The 17,991-nt window shown below is 35.8% G+C and overlaps 2 protein-coding genes across 2 annotated transcripts; one reads left to right on the top strand and one right to left on the bottom strand.

Annotated features, from left to right (window-relative positions):
- Nucleotides 1-1,657: 1,657 nt before the first annotated feature.
- On the top strand, nucleotides 1,658-6,955 carry TAP46 (2A phosphatase associated protein of 46 kD). Its single transcript, XM_086436688.1, has 9 exons — nucleotides 1,658-1,976; nucleotides 2,087-2,209; nucleotides 3,818-3,904; nucleotides 4,092-4,196; nucleotides 4,818-4,979; nucleotides 5,736-5,771; nucleotides 5,881-5,952; nucleotides 6,078-6,358; nucleotides 6,536-6,955. Exons 1-9 carry the CDS (start codon nucleotides 1,881-1,883, stop codon nucleotides 6,783-6,785), a joined length of 1,212 nt encoding a protein of 403 aa, XP_086292814.1. The 5' UTR covers nucleotides 1,658-1,880; the 3' UTR covers nucleotides 6,786-6,955.
- A 3,897-nt stretch (nucleotides 6,956-10,852) lies between these two features.
- Nucleotides 10,853-15,297, bottom strand: LOC147407910 (auxin response factor 18-like). Its single transcript, XM_086436689.1, has 14 exons — nucleotides 14,802-15,297; nucleotides 14,562-14,677; nucleotides 14,358-14,450; nucleotides 14,212-14,268; nucleotides 13,973-14,125; nucleotides 13,806-13,890; nucleotides 13,562-13,652; nucleotides 13,096-13,260; nucleotides 12,879-12,992; nucleotides 12,710-12,782; nucleotides 12,465-12,618; nucleotides 11,820-12,382; nucleotides 11,519-11,706; nucleotides 10,853-11,408 (listed from the first exon to the last, which is right to left on the bottom strand). The coding sequence occupies exons 1-14, from the start codon at nucleotides 14,872-14,874 to the stop codon at nucleotides 11,261-11,263; spliced, it is 2,073 nt and encodes a 690-aa protein (XP_086292815.1). The 5' UTR covers nucleotides 14,875-15,297; the 3' UTR covers nucleotides 10,853-11,260.
- Between the last annotated feature and the right edge of the window lie 2,694 nt (nucleotides 15,298-17,991).

Here is a 17,991-nt window from a genome sequence, read left to right on the forward strand (position 1 = left end):
GATCATCCTCACAAAAAATCAGCCCATTCCAAACATTTTTGCCCATATAAGACAAAACGGTGTGTCGCAATGTGAGTCGTAATAGGGGTACACAGAACCCGACCCATATATATATATATATATATATTTATTTATTTTGTTTGCTTCGTTTTTGGATGAAAGCCAATACATGATGGTTCTTTTAGTTTAAAATAATTTAAACAAATCGTTATGTGGAGTTTTTAGTCGATTTTTTTTTTCCATGCAGTTTAGATGGAAAAGCTCAAAAGATAGAAACACATAGATTTTACCAGTGTTGAGATCACCGCATTTTATTGTTGACATTTTTTATTGTCGGATTCAACAATAAAAAAATGTTGAACTCAACAATAAAAATTGGTGAGCTCAACAGTAAAGACCTCGACAATAAATAAAAAGTGGTGAGCTACTGAACTAACCAATAATGAGGAACCATTAATAAATTAAAAGTTTACTAAATTGACTATCAAACTACTGCCCAAAACTTGGGGACTATATAGAAAGAAATCCCTTCATCAAGGTCTTGTAAGTAATTTTTCAAAATAATCACGAGTTTTGGCAAGATGTTTAAGATGTGGGTATTTTGATCATTTTATACGTTATGTCAACAATTCAAAAATACATGGTTTCTGAAATATTCACCAAAACTTAAAAGGACAAAGACCGCAAAACCCTATATTTTGAAAGTATGCACCAAAAAGTCCCTTCTAAAAAAAATATGGACTCTATAAAATATTAGTCTAAAAATGAATTTGTAAGTGAAAATGTCGTAATTACTCTTTCAACTATTTTTTAGGTTCAAAGAAACATGTTTATTTGAGAATATTCGAGGTACACCTTTGTTTTGTAATTAACGATGTGCCCCTTAATTATGGTCATCTCTTATAAATCAATGAAAAAAAATATAAAAAACAAAAAAATCATTATTTTCTCTACGCAAAACTAGCTATCTCTAACTTACATAGATGATGATGATGATGATGGAAATGAGTATGGTCATTATCATCATTAAATTGTTTTGGTCTATGTATTTTAGATTAATTAAAATATACAAATATTTTAAAATAATTAAAAAATAATTTTAAAATTCAACTTAAATTTCTTCAAATTGATTCAACTCAAAAAGTAGCAAGTCGACACAAATGAGTCTAATAAAATTATATTAAATTTTTGAATAATTTTTTATTAAAATATTAATTACTAAATAAATTGGTCAAAATTTTAATTTGACTCATATATCTTTAGATCAAACCACTTTGTAAAGTTGTTACAAGGGTATTTTAAGTATTTTTCTTAGAAGTATCTTCAAAAAATCCTTAATAGATTAATATTTATTAAGAGAAACTTAAATGGTCCATATTTTTTATCAGGGGCTATTTGGTACATATTGTCAATAAAGAATCCTTCACAGGCATTGTCCCAAACTTAAATGAGGCTGACTAAATTAGTCTATTAAATTTTGGGCTTTGTTTTGGACCTAAAATCCCACCTAAGCCCAACTCATGTAGGAAAAATCTTACCCAAGCCCAGTCAGAAGATTTCCTATACCGCTTTCGCTAACGTGCACGTGTTTTATTCTAGAACAGGATAACACTAACATACGCCGTACGCCATGTTTGTTCTAGATTTTATTTGGTTTAAACGGTGAGATATATGCAGACGCGCGCATCCATTTCTCTTATCGTTCCCAGGATTTCTTCGATCATTCCACTAGAGTTCAAGCCAAACCCTAGATTTTTTTTATATTTCAATTCGATCTTTAAAGGCGGAGTTGTTGTTCAAATCTCCGTGGAAAAAAAAAACTCTTCTTTGATATCTAGGGTTTCTGTTTGTGTTCTCGCTGGTTTTGGATTTCTTCATCGATGGGGGAGTGGAAGACCGAGGAGCTGTCCCTTCCCGCTTTGTTCGAACAAGCGCGGAAGATACATGCCACGGCGTCCGATTCGGGTGTCGATCAGGTAGTTTCATCCATCAATTGATCGGTGTCTCCAATTGTCAGATTTTCTGACTTTTTTTTAATTATAGATTTTTGAGGTGATTTTTGGATTTAAATTTGGGAATTTTGCAGGATACATTGAGGAAAGCTTGTAAAGGTTTGCAGCAGTGCGAGGGGATGATTAGCAAGCTTGGGTTGTTCTCATCCAACGAGACTAAAGAGGAAATCAGCACGACTAATCTGAAATACTTGCTGGTAATATTTATTTTCAGTTTAAATGTTGAAAATTTGTGATCTTTGGTTGTTTTTCCTCTTCTTCATTTCTAGGTTTATTACTGATTCTTGCTGCATGTAGAAATGATTGAAATGTTCACGAAGTGGTTTAATTATTATTATTATTTTTTTTTCCATTTATTTCCTAATATTTTATCTGGTAGCATGGGCCAATCTAAGAATTTTAATTCGAACAATCCAACAGAGCATGAAAATAGGGATGTTTGCATTACTAAATGGATTAACTCGTAGAATTCCTGTTGTTAGCTTTGTTCTTAGAACCATAGCTCAGTTGGTTTGACACATTGCCAAGCAACTTCGAGGTCATGGGTTCAAGTCCAGCTTACCCATCCAGAGAGAGAGAGAGAGAGAGTGAATTGGGTTTCAAGTTGTGTAGTAAGAAACCAATTATAAGTCATGCAAGTGAAAAACCAAGTTTTGGGAGTTAACTCAGTCTCTCTTGCATGGACTTCTTTGAACAGACGAGGTACTGGTGTGGACAACCACGCACTCGTGTGATATTTATGATTTGTTCCCCCTTTGAATTGCATTGGTTAGCAATTTTCGCAAAATGATAGCTTTTACCCTTAGCAAATATAACATTATATGTAGAGTTTGTCTATACTCCCTTGCCCCTGTTTCATACCCTGATTGTGGGGAGGAGATGAATATCATGTTGTATGGTCCAATCATTCAATGAGTTGTCCATGTTGTGGAGATGACCCTTAAAAAGATCAAATCATCATGACGTTCCTAATTTGATGAAAATTCACTTGCAAATGGCAAATTTTGACTGTTAAGTTAGACCATTAATTCTGATCAAATTCAGTACTAAACAGCCCTACAACATTATTCCAGTTTAATTAAGGAGCAATAAAAGGCATGCAACTGAAAACCCTGTCCAGATTTATTTTGGGACTTTTGTTGTACATTTTTCCACAATGTCTATAATGTTGTTCAAGCCTATTCAATATTTATTCTGAAAATTTCTCTATTGATAAAGAACTTCAAGTTAGATGAAATTTTCATTAAACAATAATAAAGCCACTGAGTTTTTGTGTGCCAGCATGATTCCATAGTTTGTTTATATGTTAGTAGGTCAGTGGTTGCTTGTTAGTGGAGGAAGACGGGTTTTGAAACCAGATTTTAGTATCAATGCTCATACTTTACCAACTTTGCAAGTTGGCACATTCATGCTTCTATGGCATATTAGTGTTGTGTTGTCAGTTTGGCTTGTCAAATTTTGTGTAGGAGGTTCTTAGGCTCTTCAAATGAGGAGAGGAGTAAATGTTTATATTGGACAGAGGAATTGGTAAAACCAAGCATGGTCATGGGCCAAGAAAGTACATGGGGTTGTCCAATTCTTCTCAAGTATTAAAGTACTGCATTTGTAGGTGTTATAATCTTTGGATTTGAATTAATTTGGTTGGGGCAGATTGATTCAGTATGCCTTCTTGGAGCTGATTTGATCTCTTTCATGGATGTTCACGTTTTTATGTTAATCCACATGACCCCATTCAATCATGTGTGTCAAGTTTCTCTTATTTCATGGAGCTGTAATTTTAATTGTACACTGCTTCTTTTCTACAGGTACCATTTTATTTAGCAGAGTTGACTGAAAAACTTGCAGAGGATGACAGGATACAAGTTCTTAAAGTGTCCCAGGACAAATTGAAGGTGAACCCATGGTACCTGGACACTAAATTGTAGTTTTAGAGTTTTTGTATTGTTTTTCAGCATGTATTTAGAGCCCCTAAACATATATTAGTTCTTCATTGTTTTAACCTCAGAATTGTCCTTTATTCATGTTCTCGAGTTCATGTTCTCTTGCGTCTCATTTACTTAAAATTGTTTAATGGTCTAGGAATTCATTTCATCTTGTGATGCAATGGAGCTTGTACCCGAAGAAGAATTACAAATTCTGGTACAAGAGGGGCCAGATACTCCTGCAGCTCGAAGGGCTAAAAAGGTGAGTCCGAATTCTGCTATCAAGTAAAATTGGAGAGATTGAACTGTTCTTAAGGTTAATTGTCGTCATGGGCACTTAACTGTTTCTACAATGTGAAACCAACTTGATAAGTTAGTCTGCTAGCTGTCAGAGGCAATGTTACCTGGTTTGCTTTGAATTTGGGTTCATGGTTCGCCATTCTAGAATGAACCCAATTCATAGGGGTAGGTAGAGACAATTTGTTTCTTGGTTCGCTTTGGTTTCCTAGATTAGTTCGCTACCTAAGTTCGCTTGTGCATATATATAATTCAAGTATACATGTTACAAGTACAATTATAATGTTAAAAAATTCAAATTAAAATAGAAATAATAAAATAATTCAAAATTTAAATATGAACAATGAAAAAAATATAATAAATTGGTTTGGTTCACCAAAACATTTAAAAAATTATTTGGTTTGCTGAACCCTACCAAAATTTGGTGGGTTCGTGGTTCGCTTGATTTTATGAATCCAGTACGAATCATACTGCGAACTGGTTCGCTTCATACCGTTTCGTGGTTCAGACTAGTAGCAACAAATTGGGTAACATAGGTCAGAGGCATGCGACCTAGGACTTATATTTCTGACTCTTTCAATTTTAGATTGCTCGGTTCCAACGCCAGAAGGCTGCAGAATCAAAGCTACAAGATATTAAAGAACGGAAGGAGCGGCGGGGGAGATCTTCCAAAGCTGCAGCCTTATCAACTCCTATAGAGGCTGGGGAGGAAGAAGTGTTGGATGATGATGGAGAGGAAGAACGTGAGGTCAGTTGGCACGTCCAAGTTAAATGAAATATATTTTAACATTCAGAATCTATTGCATTGTTATCTTTTTTTAATTTTGTTTTGAATGCGCATGTTTTTTTAATCTGAGGTACTTTATCCAACCTGACAATAAATTAGAGTAGCAGAACATTGCCCCAGTAACCTAGACCCCGTAAGTAATTTTCCAGAACAATTAGAACTTTTTTTTTTTTAAGGACTATAATGAATATCATCATCTACAATGTTATGCTGTACAACCATGAGACCGTGCTTATGCTTACACTATGACCATATTTGGCCTTTGTGATCATAAAGCATATTGTGTGGTTTGCTATATTTTGCAGTAAGATATTATTTTATCTACAATGATTTCTCTAACAATCCCAAAACAAAGAATTTAATTACCACGATTTCACAAGAAAACTTGAATACTCTTGTGGTTCAAGTGAACACAATAATGAGAAAATAGTATATTTTCATTTGTCTTTTTTCCACCCCTCTGATATGTGATCATGATCATGTAAGGTAATTTATATTTCTCAAGATCCCTCCTACTGACTGGAATCAAAAAATTAGTACCCAAAATAGGGTTTTACATTCTCTTTATGAGAAGGGAACATTTGAGTGTAGACCTTGAGGAAATGAAATAATGAATAGAATAATAAGCATTTAGTCCTAAGTATTGGATTTTTTTCATTTGTTTTCGTTATCTTGTGGTTTGGAGTTTCTCTGAATTTACCTTTACCATTTGTACAGGCGTGGCTTACTACCATCTCATTGGCAATCTGTAAGGTTAGACTACAATTATTTTGAGATTGTGGAACTCTGTAATAGCTATGCTTCTCCCTAAAAGTATGTACAGATTTTCATGCTAAGTTCTTTCTATGCAAAAATATCACAGGCCTGTGACCTATTGGAAATGCTTAAGAAAGAGGAAGAAATGCTTTCTGCTATAAAGGAAAAGCAGATACAGGTATTAATATGCTTTATGTGATGTTAGAGAGAAATGCACATTGCCTATTAGATATGTTGAGTATTTTTGCCATTCCTTCTTTTGTAATTCTTATACAGATTGAAACATTTTGAACTGCATTGCAGGAGGGGAACAACGAAATTGCCCAAGAAATCCTTGACAATCGTGCCAAGACAGCAGAAGCTTGGCATCGCAATGCTGCTATTCGTGCACAATATACCAAACCAGCAGAGCCAATTACATGTGCCACCTTTGCCCAAGATGTTATTGAAGGAAGAGCAAAGCTTTCTCAGGTGCATGAACATAAACACCAGCCATTAATATTTGGACCAGCAAGTGTCGTAGGTGGAAGATTTACCAGTGAGAGAGAAAGAATGGCAGCCCAGGTTTTCCAGCCAAGTCACAGGTAAAATTGCATTCCATTTTCGTGAAATAATTAATCAAATGATTAGGCTCTGATGTATCATTTTGTTTACTGGCACCAAGGTATGGTGCTCTAGTATTTTTTAATAATAAGTTCTCTCTCGTTGGTGCTATTTGGCTCAATTTCTGATAACGCCCTTAATTCTATTTGTGAATGTAGGTTGCCAACCATGAGTATAGAGGAAGCTGGATTGACCGAAATGAAGATAATGAATGATTGGCAAGAAATGAATGCTAGACTCTATGAAGAAGCCAACTCCTCATGGCACAAAGAAAGTCAAAAGCCGGGACCCACTGATGAAGATGATGATGATGATGAAGCTGCTCAAGATGGGGCAAGGGCGATGGATGATTGGAAAGATGATAATCCTCGTGGTGCAGGCAATAAGAAACTCACTCCTTGTGGGTAAGCTATCTAGCTACCTTTTCGTGTACTCTTAGAGAACCTAATCAAGGAGGGTTCTTTGGATCCACATCCTCCTTGGTTTTACAGATCCTTGAATTTTTACCTTTTGTTAGATTTCCCCATGTATTGTTAATAAGAAACACTACTTTTAATAAGAAAACACCATTTTTGTCACATTTAGATATTGCATCATTATCGAACTCTTATCCCAAAAATTTGGGATGTGGGGAATGTGTCTTGTTCTTTCACTGGTTTCTGTCCAAAGGTTATGATTTCTATGTTCATATCCGCTCTTACTATCTCAATCAACGTTCTATCGAGTCTTTTGCTCTTTTAGATTCTTCAATCTTGTGCCTTTTTTCTTGTCTGCGCTGTAATCGGTTTTGCAATTCATTTTCTTAGTCACTTATCTATAATCAATGCACTTCTAATTTTATCTTCTACTGAAAAAAATGACAAGATATAGTGAAAAATGGTATGTTTTACATGTTTTGTACAATTTTATTGAAGAAAATTACATCAAATCTCACAAGTGAAAGATATATAGGTATAAACTCTTTTGGACTGTCGAATTGTCATTTTTTTTCCCTTTAAATTTTGAAATATATAAATTACCTCCACATTTTTTTTGAAGTAGAGACTTCCGATGAATTCAGAGGAAGAAAGCAGACCAAGATGAGGTCGAAGATTTCCTAGTAATGAAGTCAATGTTCATCATAATCGTCAAAAGCATATCTCAAGGATCCGGGGTTGGTTAAGAGAGTCCTAATCCTCCATTTCTCCGTTCAGAGCTATGCTTCTGTTAATGGAAGTGTAGTTCCTATTACAGTTGAAATCTGAACGATACGTCTCATAAAAGGAAAATAACAATCTCAAGGTTAAGTAAATTTTTAACTATGGAAGAGAGAAATAACAAGTAGAAAATCGGATATTTCAGATAAATTATTAGACCAAAGCACACATAAGGACCCATATTCCACATCACACCAAGCCCTATGTGTGCGAATGTGGTTTCAATTGTCCTTGCATCACATTAACGTTACGTAAGATATGGAATAGAGATACTTTAAATTACAAGAACATCCTATACTTGTTCCATGCGGGACAAAATTTTCACAAACAAAACAGTTGCAACAAAGAACCTTTGAACTTATCGAACAAACAAAAATATGGATCCGAAGACCATGTTGACAAACTTTATACATGATGAAAAGAGATCTACATTTGTCATGATCTCGTCAATGCACCAACCCAGTCCAGGGAAAGGGTTGTTGAGACCAAGGGGTTGAAGTATAGCTGTCTTGTGTGCTTGATAGAATAGTAGGGGGTCAACTATGTAGACACATTCAAAACCTGGCCTATGAGGGTAAGTTTAACCTTATCTAGTATAACGTGTTTTAAAGTCGTGCGAAATAAAATCCGAAGCGAACAATATCGTACTGGTGTGGATAAGGAGAACAACCGATGGTATTATAGTTGAGGATGGCTCATCCAGTTGGGTGGGGAGAATGTTACAACCTCAATGGTGTGCCTACACAAACCAGGGAAAGGGTTATTGAAATTGAGGGGTCGAAGTGGAACCGTCCTGTGTTCTGGGAAATGGTAGGAAGAGTTTTGAGTTTAGTCCCACGTCAACTAGATAAACGTTCAAAGCTTGACCCCATCTTGTATGACGCGTTTCAAAGCTGTGTGGGATAAAATTCAAAGCGGACAATATCGTACCAACCTGGTTTTTTCTAGAATGATGAATCACAAACCCACATTCGAACAATTGAAAGAACTTCTTAATCACATTAAACCCTTTTTAGCTCCTTCATTTTCTTCTCTTACAAGTTTTTATTTTATTAATTTCTTTGTTGGTTTTCATTTTTTTTTTCTCTATTCATTTCTTCCCATACTTGGTTCTTCCATTTTCAGCTTGTTCTCTTCTTTGTTTATTCTCACTGTTAAAGTATTAAAGCTAGTGGGGTGCCAATTGGGCTCACCAACCCTTCTTGACTTGTATGAAACAACACTAGAGCCTTGATCTTGTGTTTTTTAGGTGTATGGTTATAAAATAACTAGAATATATTGTTCACCAAGCTATTGATCTGATTGAAAATCATATCTATTTTCACTAAAAGCAATCTCAAATGGTTTTAAAAATTGCATAAATTTTATTACTATAGAATCCGAAATCAATGTGAACCCAAGTCAGACCCATTAGAGCCAGATTTGGGCATAGCCAACAAGCCCAATAGAGATATAGGACTAGTCTAAGGTACAACAAGTCTCTTTAGGGTTGGGTTAGGGATCAACCAAGCTTGGACAGACCCTGCTCATTGACAGACCCAGTTAAAGTTCTATGGTGTTAATGTTTCCAGAGAAAAAAAATTCTTATGAAAATAAATTTTATAAGAAAATGATTCTTACAAAATAGATTTTCGAAGAAAATATTTGTCGGTGTTTGATTGTACAAAGGAAAATGTTAAAAAGATAGCCCCTTGAGCACCTAATGTTTTTTGAGAAGTTTGACTAGTTAGTGAAGTGAAATGATAAAAAAAAATTATATTTTTTGTTTTTAGAGATATCCATGTTTTCAAACTAATGGTACATCCTTTGGCTTTGGTATTGATTAAGACTAAGAAATGACCTAAATACCCTCATATTCAACCACTAGTTGAAAAACTTGATTTTTCTTTTCAAAATCAATCTTCTTCAATCTTGATACCTCAAGAAATGGGGAAGTAGAAGAAACTATGACATTTTGGATAGAAAATCAAGGTTTTCTACAATAAGTTAGGGCAAGATTGAAAATCATGGATTGTAGCCATGGACATTTGAGAGCTAAAAGATTAACATTTAAAAAAATATATATATATTTTTGAAGGTGCCAACAAGCTTTGTTGGTAAAGTCAATGGTTGATGATACCATAGACCTGATTTATTTCCCACCATCACTAAGTAACTAATCTAAATAAAAATAGGTTTATGGTTCAAAATAATGATGGCATATTTTAATGGTGAGGGCATTTAAGTCATTCTGCTTTAAACTTCCAAATTAGACCAAAGTTCTCCAAAGATGACATTTATGTCCATTGCATGAGAAAGGTAAATCTAAATGACCTCATATCTTTGAATAAACACACCACTTGGTCCATAGTTTACTTTCAAGACTATGTAGCCTAAGGTCATTTTCCATATTAACTTTGTTACTATTGAGGGAGTGTGGAATTTAATTTTGCTTTTTAGGCTTTGAATGGATACACCAGTGTAACACAAGTCAGTAGAGAAATCTTCACTCTCTTTCAAATCTTTTCTCTTGTCACTTTCAAATGGATGTCTTCTGCCTTTACTTGACCTATCCCCCTGTCTAAACAATCTTTCCCTAAAATGCCCTTTTTTAAGTAAATCTTAATGAAAACAACTTGTCAATCCATTACGCCCAATAACAACACGGTCGCGTATGAGATATCAAAAATCTTATCCAAGATATCCGTGATGAACGAGATATATCAACCTTATCATTTTCACCCCAAATTAATTTTTTCACTTCACAACCAAGTGAACCAAAGAAAGAAGGGGTTTGATAAAAACTTCCATCTTCCTCTAAAACTAGAGGAAATTAAAGAGAGTGAGTCTAAAATCATGATCTCATTGCTAATTGAGACGAGATGAGACGTGAAACCAAGTTTTAAAACCATGCTCCAACATCCTTCCATCTAAAACATCTTTTCAGCCAAAAAATAAAAAAGCATATAAATCTCTCATTATCAAGGCAGTGTTGCCCTACTAAAGTGGGAGACCATACTACAAGTTCTCATTCGAAGGGTTTCCTACACTAAGCCAAGAAGAAAACAAGAAAATATAAAGGGGATTATAACATCACGAGTTCTTCTATTGCTCCACCAACTTTTGCTAACTCCACCCCCCAAGATGTGCCTAATTATTTGATCATTTAAATATGAATTGGGTGGCATTAGCAAAAATTGGTCTGGTAATAGAATCTCTCTGACAACATTTATGTTGCCCACCCCATCATACATCCACAATTATCAAATCACTGGGCCACCACCATTTGGAAGACAAGTAAAAAAACATCTGAGTACCTAAAATCATGATCAACTTAAATGATTGCTCGCAGATCAACTTCTTTGTGCTGAGCATCACCATCAAATCCCCTAACCATCAGTTAAAATTTTACAAAACAGAAGATAAAGAGTTCAAATACTCACAATTTTTCACTCAAAACACAAACAAAGACGATACTGCTTAAACACAATACATAGAAGCGATATTTTTTCTCCCTTTTTTAAAAGAGAAGAGCAGATGAATCAGAACCCCACAATCTCCAAAACAATAATATTCACAGATTCCAATCCTACACTTCTCTTTCTACCAATATAACCTTTCCTAAGCAATCCAGTCAAATTAGCTAAAGTTTTGTTCTCCGAAAGTTAGAACCAACCCTTCCTCCTCTTTAAAAGACACACAAAGTTTTCATGATTCAGTTCTTGCCTCTGAATCCAAGCTTACAGCCTGTTCACCCTCCTCTAGAGATGAACAAGGAAGTTTGCTTCTTGAACTCATCTTCTTCACTTCTTGACTTGAATATATGAAGATTTTCCTAACCATCTTACAGAATTCCCTGAAAATAATCATGCAACAAAAACATAACAAGAAATTAATATAGTTGGATAATAATAAAAAAACCAAGAATAAATCCCTATCAAATTAGTGGTAGTGGAGGTTATTTACGGCCATGGATCATCGCCAACAAGCATCATATCCCCTTCGTCGTCTGTGAAGACAACTTCCCATTTATTCCGGTGTTGAAGTTCTCCTTTAATCTCAAACATCTTTTCCAGCTCATTTATAAGCTTGTCGTACCCTTCCAATATTGTCAAGTCCACAGCCCTACCAACGGCAATCCCTTGCATATGCACCTTCTCAAACACACAGATTGATATTTTTCGTAAGTATTTATCTAAAAAAAAAAGGGGTAAGGGTGCTCTTTATTTGAATAATGCAAGCTCAGCAATATGTAAGTTCAAGATACCTTAGTTCGACTTCGGGTAGAAGAACAGCTCTTACTTTCGATCTCTTTGGTTGAAACTTGCAACACACCTTGCTTCTGTTCCTTGGAGGCCTTAGAAAGGGCCAACTGTTCTGAATCAGCTCCAGACTCAGTAGCTATGACAGTATTTGAGTTATTGATCAGCTCGATCCCAAACAATCGGCACCCACTTGGGGTTCCAAGTTTCTTCTCCTTTTCTATTGGGTCAGGAATTGTTCTGTTGCTTGGCTTTGATGATTGATCAGGAATTGAATACCCCGAGATAATTGGCCATTGGGGGGGAACATTTTTACCATCTTCAGCTGTATCTTGAAACAAATTCAGAGAAACATTCACAAGGGGAGAAGAAGGCCATTCCTCATCTAGTCTGGTTCTTGAGTTACAACTGCTACTCCTGTTGAGGTTGCCGTTAATTTCTTTCAGTTTAGGAGGCCAGAATACTTGGCTTTCGTTGCTTTGGACTTCAAGACCACTCAATGCAGTTAGGTCATGGGACTGGGTTGATCCCGGATACCAGAAAGTTGAAGCCACTGAACTAGTATTTTCTACATCCAAATAAAGTGGGAACAAATAAGTTACTTAAAATTCAAGAGGAAAACAAAAAGATGCAGTGGAGAGCTTTCTTACCAAGAACCGGGAGATCAATAGATGGTCGGGGCCTCTTATTCTTTATTACTGTGGGTTGAATCACGCTTGGAGGCAGAGAAGCATCAAAAGGCTCTATCTCCCATGGAGAAACTCTCTCTGGTCTTTGAATGGATGCTAGTTCATCCCATTGGACCTGGAAAGAGACAATACAAGATAATGAGAATGCAAGTATCAAAAATAAGATAAGAACCAACCAAACTAAATGGCTCCAAATTTATCTAAACCTTCAAAGATCTCCATTTAGAATCTGCCCATTGGGGAGAAATGTCTCCGACCCCAATGATAGTGCCTGTAAACCTGTTTGACCAAAAACCATCAACATGACTAGTAAAATAAGTCCTTCAAACGGAAAAATTCTGAGAAAATGTTAGTGGATGTCGGAACTACAAATACCTTCTTTCTGGGGACTCTTCCCCTTCAAATCTCATTTTGAATCGCATCCCCACTGAAAACCCATTATTAACAGCCTCCAAATACTTGTTCACACTTACTATGAATTGACTAGTCCTGACCAACACCATGTTAAGCTAAATGAATGAAAAGGTCCATATATTCTTATTCAACAAAAACATTCTGTTCCACCTCAATAAAGAGAAGAAATATCTCAAACCTTGGTTTGTAATAAACAATGAAAAGGGTTTGTGTTGCTACGGCATGAGATGCTGTTGCAAGGACTCCAAGATGCATGCTCTGACTGGAAATCACCGATGACGGCATGGTGCTCTGTTGACGAGCAAGTCGCCTAACTCCTACACGTAGGTCTCCATTCTCCCCCCTAAACAGTACCACCAGCCATTATGATTCAAAACTTATACCACATGGAAAAAACTTTGAAGCTTCCCATTCCACTTCAAAATTTTGGTAGAATCCTCCCCTTTAGATTACAGGGTGGATTCTTCAAGGAGGAATCCCACATGTTAACGAAGAAGTAGGGGCATGAAATAAACACAAAAAGCTACGAGGTTGCTCCAAAATTCAAAGCAAACAGGACACTTTGGACTCTACTACCACGTAATATGATTTTACCCAATTTGGACGTGAACTGTAAATTAGAGAGAAGAGTACCAAAAACAAACCTCATAAAAACGAAGGCATCCCCTGCAACCAATCTCTTGGAAGTGACGAATGTACTCCAACCTGTTGTGAGCAAATGCCTCCGGGGTTGGCCTGATCATTTGATCCAAAAGACGTAAATCACAATGTCACAATTGCATCTGATTCTAACTGGATTATTTGACAAAGAATTCCATCCTTCCACAATTTAAACAAAGACATAATTGTACAACAGAACAGACTAGCGGAATTGAGAGATCGATATACCTCTGAAGATATGCTTAAATCGCCACTCCATCCCATGTAAATCTTTAGCAGCTAATTCCTGGGTTGGGGTTGGTTGGCTCATGTCCTGAATAAAGATCAAATAAACATAACCAACATAAGAAAATCACATAAAACAGAAACCTAACTCACTCGAAGAGAGAACTCACCAATGCTGGAAGGCATTCGTTGGCATGTTTCCGAAGAACAGAGAATCCACCGTGAGTGCTCGTGTCGGAAGCAGTTAAAATCTTGCAGAAAGAGTGGACAGCGGGTCTCGGTGGTTCGTGGATACATGGATCGGGACTCTTAGGCTCATTTTGCTATATAAATTGAAACAGAATCATCACTACTTGAATTCAAATTCACAATTATTTAAAATTTAAATAAATAGTACACACATTCTTACTTCTGGTTCTGGTTGTAATGTAATTTGTGCATAAACTTCATCTGTTTCTTGTTCAGCCTATAATCAACAAAATTGCATAAATTAACAACAAAAAATCGAAAAAAATGGTACGACAAATTATGCACAAAAAAAAAAAAAAAAACTACCAGTAATTGAATGTGAACAACGCGACAAAGGATCTTTGAATGAAGATCAAACGCGGGAAACTGATTCAATTCTTGATTAGTTGAAGCTTCTAACTACAAAATCAGTAACCAAAAATCCCGAAGACAGATTAGGAAAAAATAATCAAACATACATTGATGTTATTTTATGAGAAAAATAGCTGAAATTCGAACAAAAATGCTTACTTGCTCCATGTGCCCTTGAGGAAAGTAGAAAACCCTCTCTCCTTGGCGAGGAACATCGACAAGAGGACCAGCACAAGCTCTCCATAGCTCCGTATAGAGATCCTCGCTCCCAAAACCTATCAAACACATACAAATTCAAAATTTTAAAACTTAATTTCCTGAATATTTCGAAAACCACAAATTTTCGCCCCAAAAACCACTCAAATTCATCGAAATTTAAGGTTTCAAATCTCATTTCACCTGTCGCTGGGCGTTCCCCAGAGAAATTCGACTTTGAACTAGAAGAAATTCTGAAATCATCCATACTCGCCATGAAACCACTGTTCAATCAATCAATCAAAACTCGAAAAACTACCAAATCAAACCTCAAATACCACTATTACATAAACCCTAATCCACTCCATTTATACACAGAAAACCAACAAAAATCATTAAAACGGAAACCGTTTTCGAATCATTGATTCCGCCGACTTTTCGATTCGTCTCTCTTAACTTTAAAAACCTCTCGGTTTCGATCTCGATCGAGGTTAAAACCACTATCACCTCTGCTTCGGTTACAAAACCACTTGTCAGCTTTCAAACCGCTTTGCCAAATCTCCTTCGAAGCTCAAAATCCGCTTTTGCGCAACCTTGATTACGTTATAGCTTTATCTCCTCTCTCCCGCCAGAAAACCAGAAATCTGCCGTTACCAAATCCCCAAAACCGGTTTCCGAGCGTCTTATTATTATACACCTCGTTTTTTTTTTTCTCTCTCTCTCTCTAAACAACTAATTTCTTTCTCTCTCTACTAACGTTACCTAACTGCAGTTAATTTTTAACCCTGGGTTACTGTTTTCCGTACAACACGCTGTCACAAGTTATACTGCATCCGGCCCATGGGCCCCAGTAATATTCTTTCCTTCGTGATTCGTAAGTTTAGAAGTAGCTTAATAAAATTTGCGCGTAATATTTGACCAGACTATGCCTACAAAGTATTGCTGTTAACGGATTGGATCAGAGTTGATACGGGACAATGAATCAAATCTCAACCTTGGTCGAGGATAAGGAAATCCTACAAGAGATTTGGGAAGGATATTTCTTGAACAAGTGACACATGGCAATCTTGAATTACATAATAATCTAACTTATCGTCCGAATTATTAGAAAAGCCGACTTACCAAATTTCAATTGTGTGGATTTCGATACAAATCCCGTAAAATATGGAGTATGAGATGTAATTGCTTTCACGAAAATCAAGACAAATTCCTAAACAGGTGTAATCGTTCGGACGAGAATCATGGAATAAATTCGAAAAAATATAAGGAAATTTTTTTTTATAAATATAAAAGTGCAACACGTCAAAAAGATATACAATATTTCCTCTAAAAATACTCTACAATGGTGTCGGAATGGTGTCCTTGTAGGTCCTCCTAGGAGCTCAAAAAAAGAAAAATTCTTTTTTAAAAGGATCACGAGATAGAGTAAATTTTTACATCAACAAGATTGAACCATCAAATTGACAGTTAGGGATCTTGTTGACCCAAGTCAATCCAATAGAAGCCAAATCTACGGCCCCTATCCAAAAGTAATTGGATTCGAACGGATCATATCTGGGATCTGATGCGATCGGATCCGATCCATTGGCAGGAAGGCCCACCCCCAGAGGTTTTGATTACTACGTGTGAGACAAATACATGGTGTAGGGTAAATCCTGAAATAGAGGATCCGCAATCGTACCTCTGTGCGTCTGACATTTGTGACGGCGTTTTAATGACTTAGCAGCTGTTGCGCCGAATCACTGACCGCGTTGTCCCGAGTTAACGGAAATTTTCAACTCAACCGCCGTTACCGTTACTTTTGCCAGTACTTTGGCGTCTCTTTCCTTGTCTGCTTTGCAGTAGGCAGCCCTGTTGGCTTGTGTAAACCCGGCAGAAAATTTTCTTTTTCTTTTCTAAAATTATAGATAGAATTTTATTACGTTTTATATTGCCCATGATGGGATACGAAATTACGTATTTTTGCCATTGAAGTGGGGTCCACTTGTTGTGATGACTTTTTCCTGATTTATTAGGTGGTCCCCATTTAAACACGTCATCATTGGACACGTAGTTCGACATTGTGGACCACATCAACGTGTCGGTCACGTGCCACTATTCTCGTACTGGGATCCGGAATTTCTGAAGCTATCCACGTCTAAATTTTTATTTTTTATTTTTTAAAATGACTGAAACTAACCTTTTGATTCTGATATTAGACAAATTTATCCTTACAAAGGACAAAAATTCCTTGTCATGAAAAAGTAGGGAATATCTATTTTTGAAAATGATTGGTGGGGGTATTTTGGACTTTATTCCGTATTTAGATATTTATATCGATTTATACAAAAAGAATGAACCAAATGCAAGTCTAAATCAGTTTAAAGTTTATATGTTTCTCTTTCTAGTATACCGAAATAGAGTGCATCAAATGATCCTGACCGTAGATTTCGATATTTAGTACACGTGAAATGAATAATTTTACTATAAAACTATATAAATATGTAGAGTCTGACCAATTAACCCTAATGAATGGGCATGTGTACCATATGAAATTTGTCTTGTGATACTATTTAGATCGAAAGGATTGGTACCCATTTGTCGGATTGGATCCACCTAAATATTTGATCGATAATTACATATCAAAACATGTGTGAATTAAGATAATGAAAGCAAATATAAAAACACTTGAATTGACCGATTACACAGAATTAGTTACAATTGAAGGAAAAGGAAGGAATGTGACTTGTTCAACTAACTCACGAGTTTTTATGATGAGATTTTGATTTTTAAGATGATGATTTTGTCCAGTCAATCCTAAATCCTTGGTATAAGGCGATGATGATTTTGAACATTTGATTATGTTGACTTTAAAGAAGATCATTGTTGTGCGATCGAACGGATCATAACTCCTTTGTTTGATATATTTTGTATTCAAAAAGCATTTTTACAATTTCAACTTTGATAAATACTTTTTGAATTCAAGTTATTATTTGGCAAATATTTGAGAGAAGGTACCAAGTTGAGTGAGGTGGTAAAATCTTTCCGTGTTAATTAATGTTACAAACATGGGAACAAAACCCCTTTTTACTTGGGAAAAAAAAAAGAGACGTGTCTCATGCTTGAAAGCAAAAAAAGATTTAGAAGCAGTAAATAATTTGAACCTATTTTTCACTTCTAGCGTTTGTGGGTGAGATATGGTGCTCTAAGAGGCCAGTTGCCTCTAGGACTGCAACTTGGGCGGGTTGGATTGAACTCCACCAAGTAGAAGGGTGAGTTTGAGTTAGAATATCTCAACCCGAGTTCAATTCAAACTTAAGGTACGAGAAACCCGACTCAACTCAAGCCCAATGCCATATACCAATATTTAAATATTTTTATATTAATTATTGATTTTTAATTTAGGTATTTTATT

This window comes from Akebia trifoliata, chromosome 3 (genome assembly GCF_017979445.1).
Source record: "Akebia trifoliata isolate Shusen 1 chromosome 3, ASM1797944v1, whole genome shotgun sequence".
Taxonomy (NCBI): domain Eukaryota; kingdom Viridiplantae; phylum Streptophyta; class Magnoliopsida; order Ranunculales; family Lardizabalaceae; genus Akebia; species Akebia trifoliata.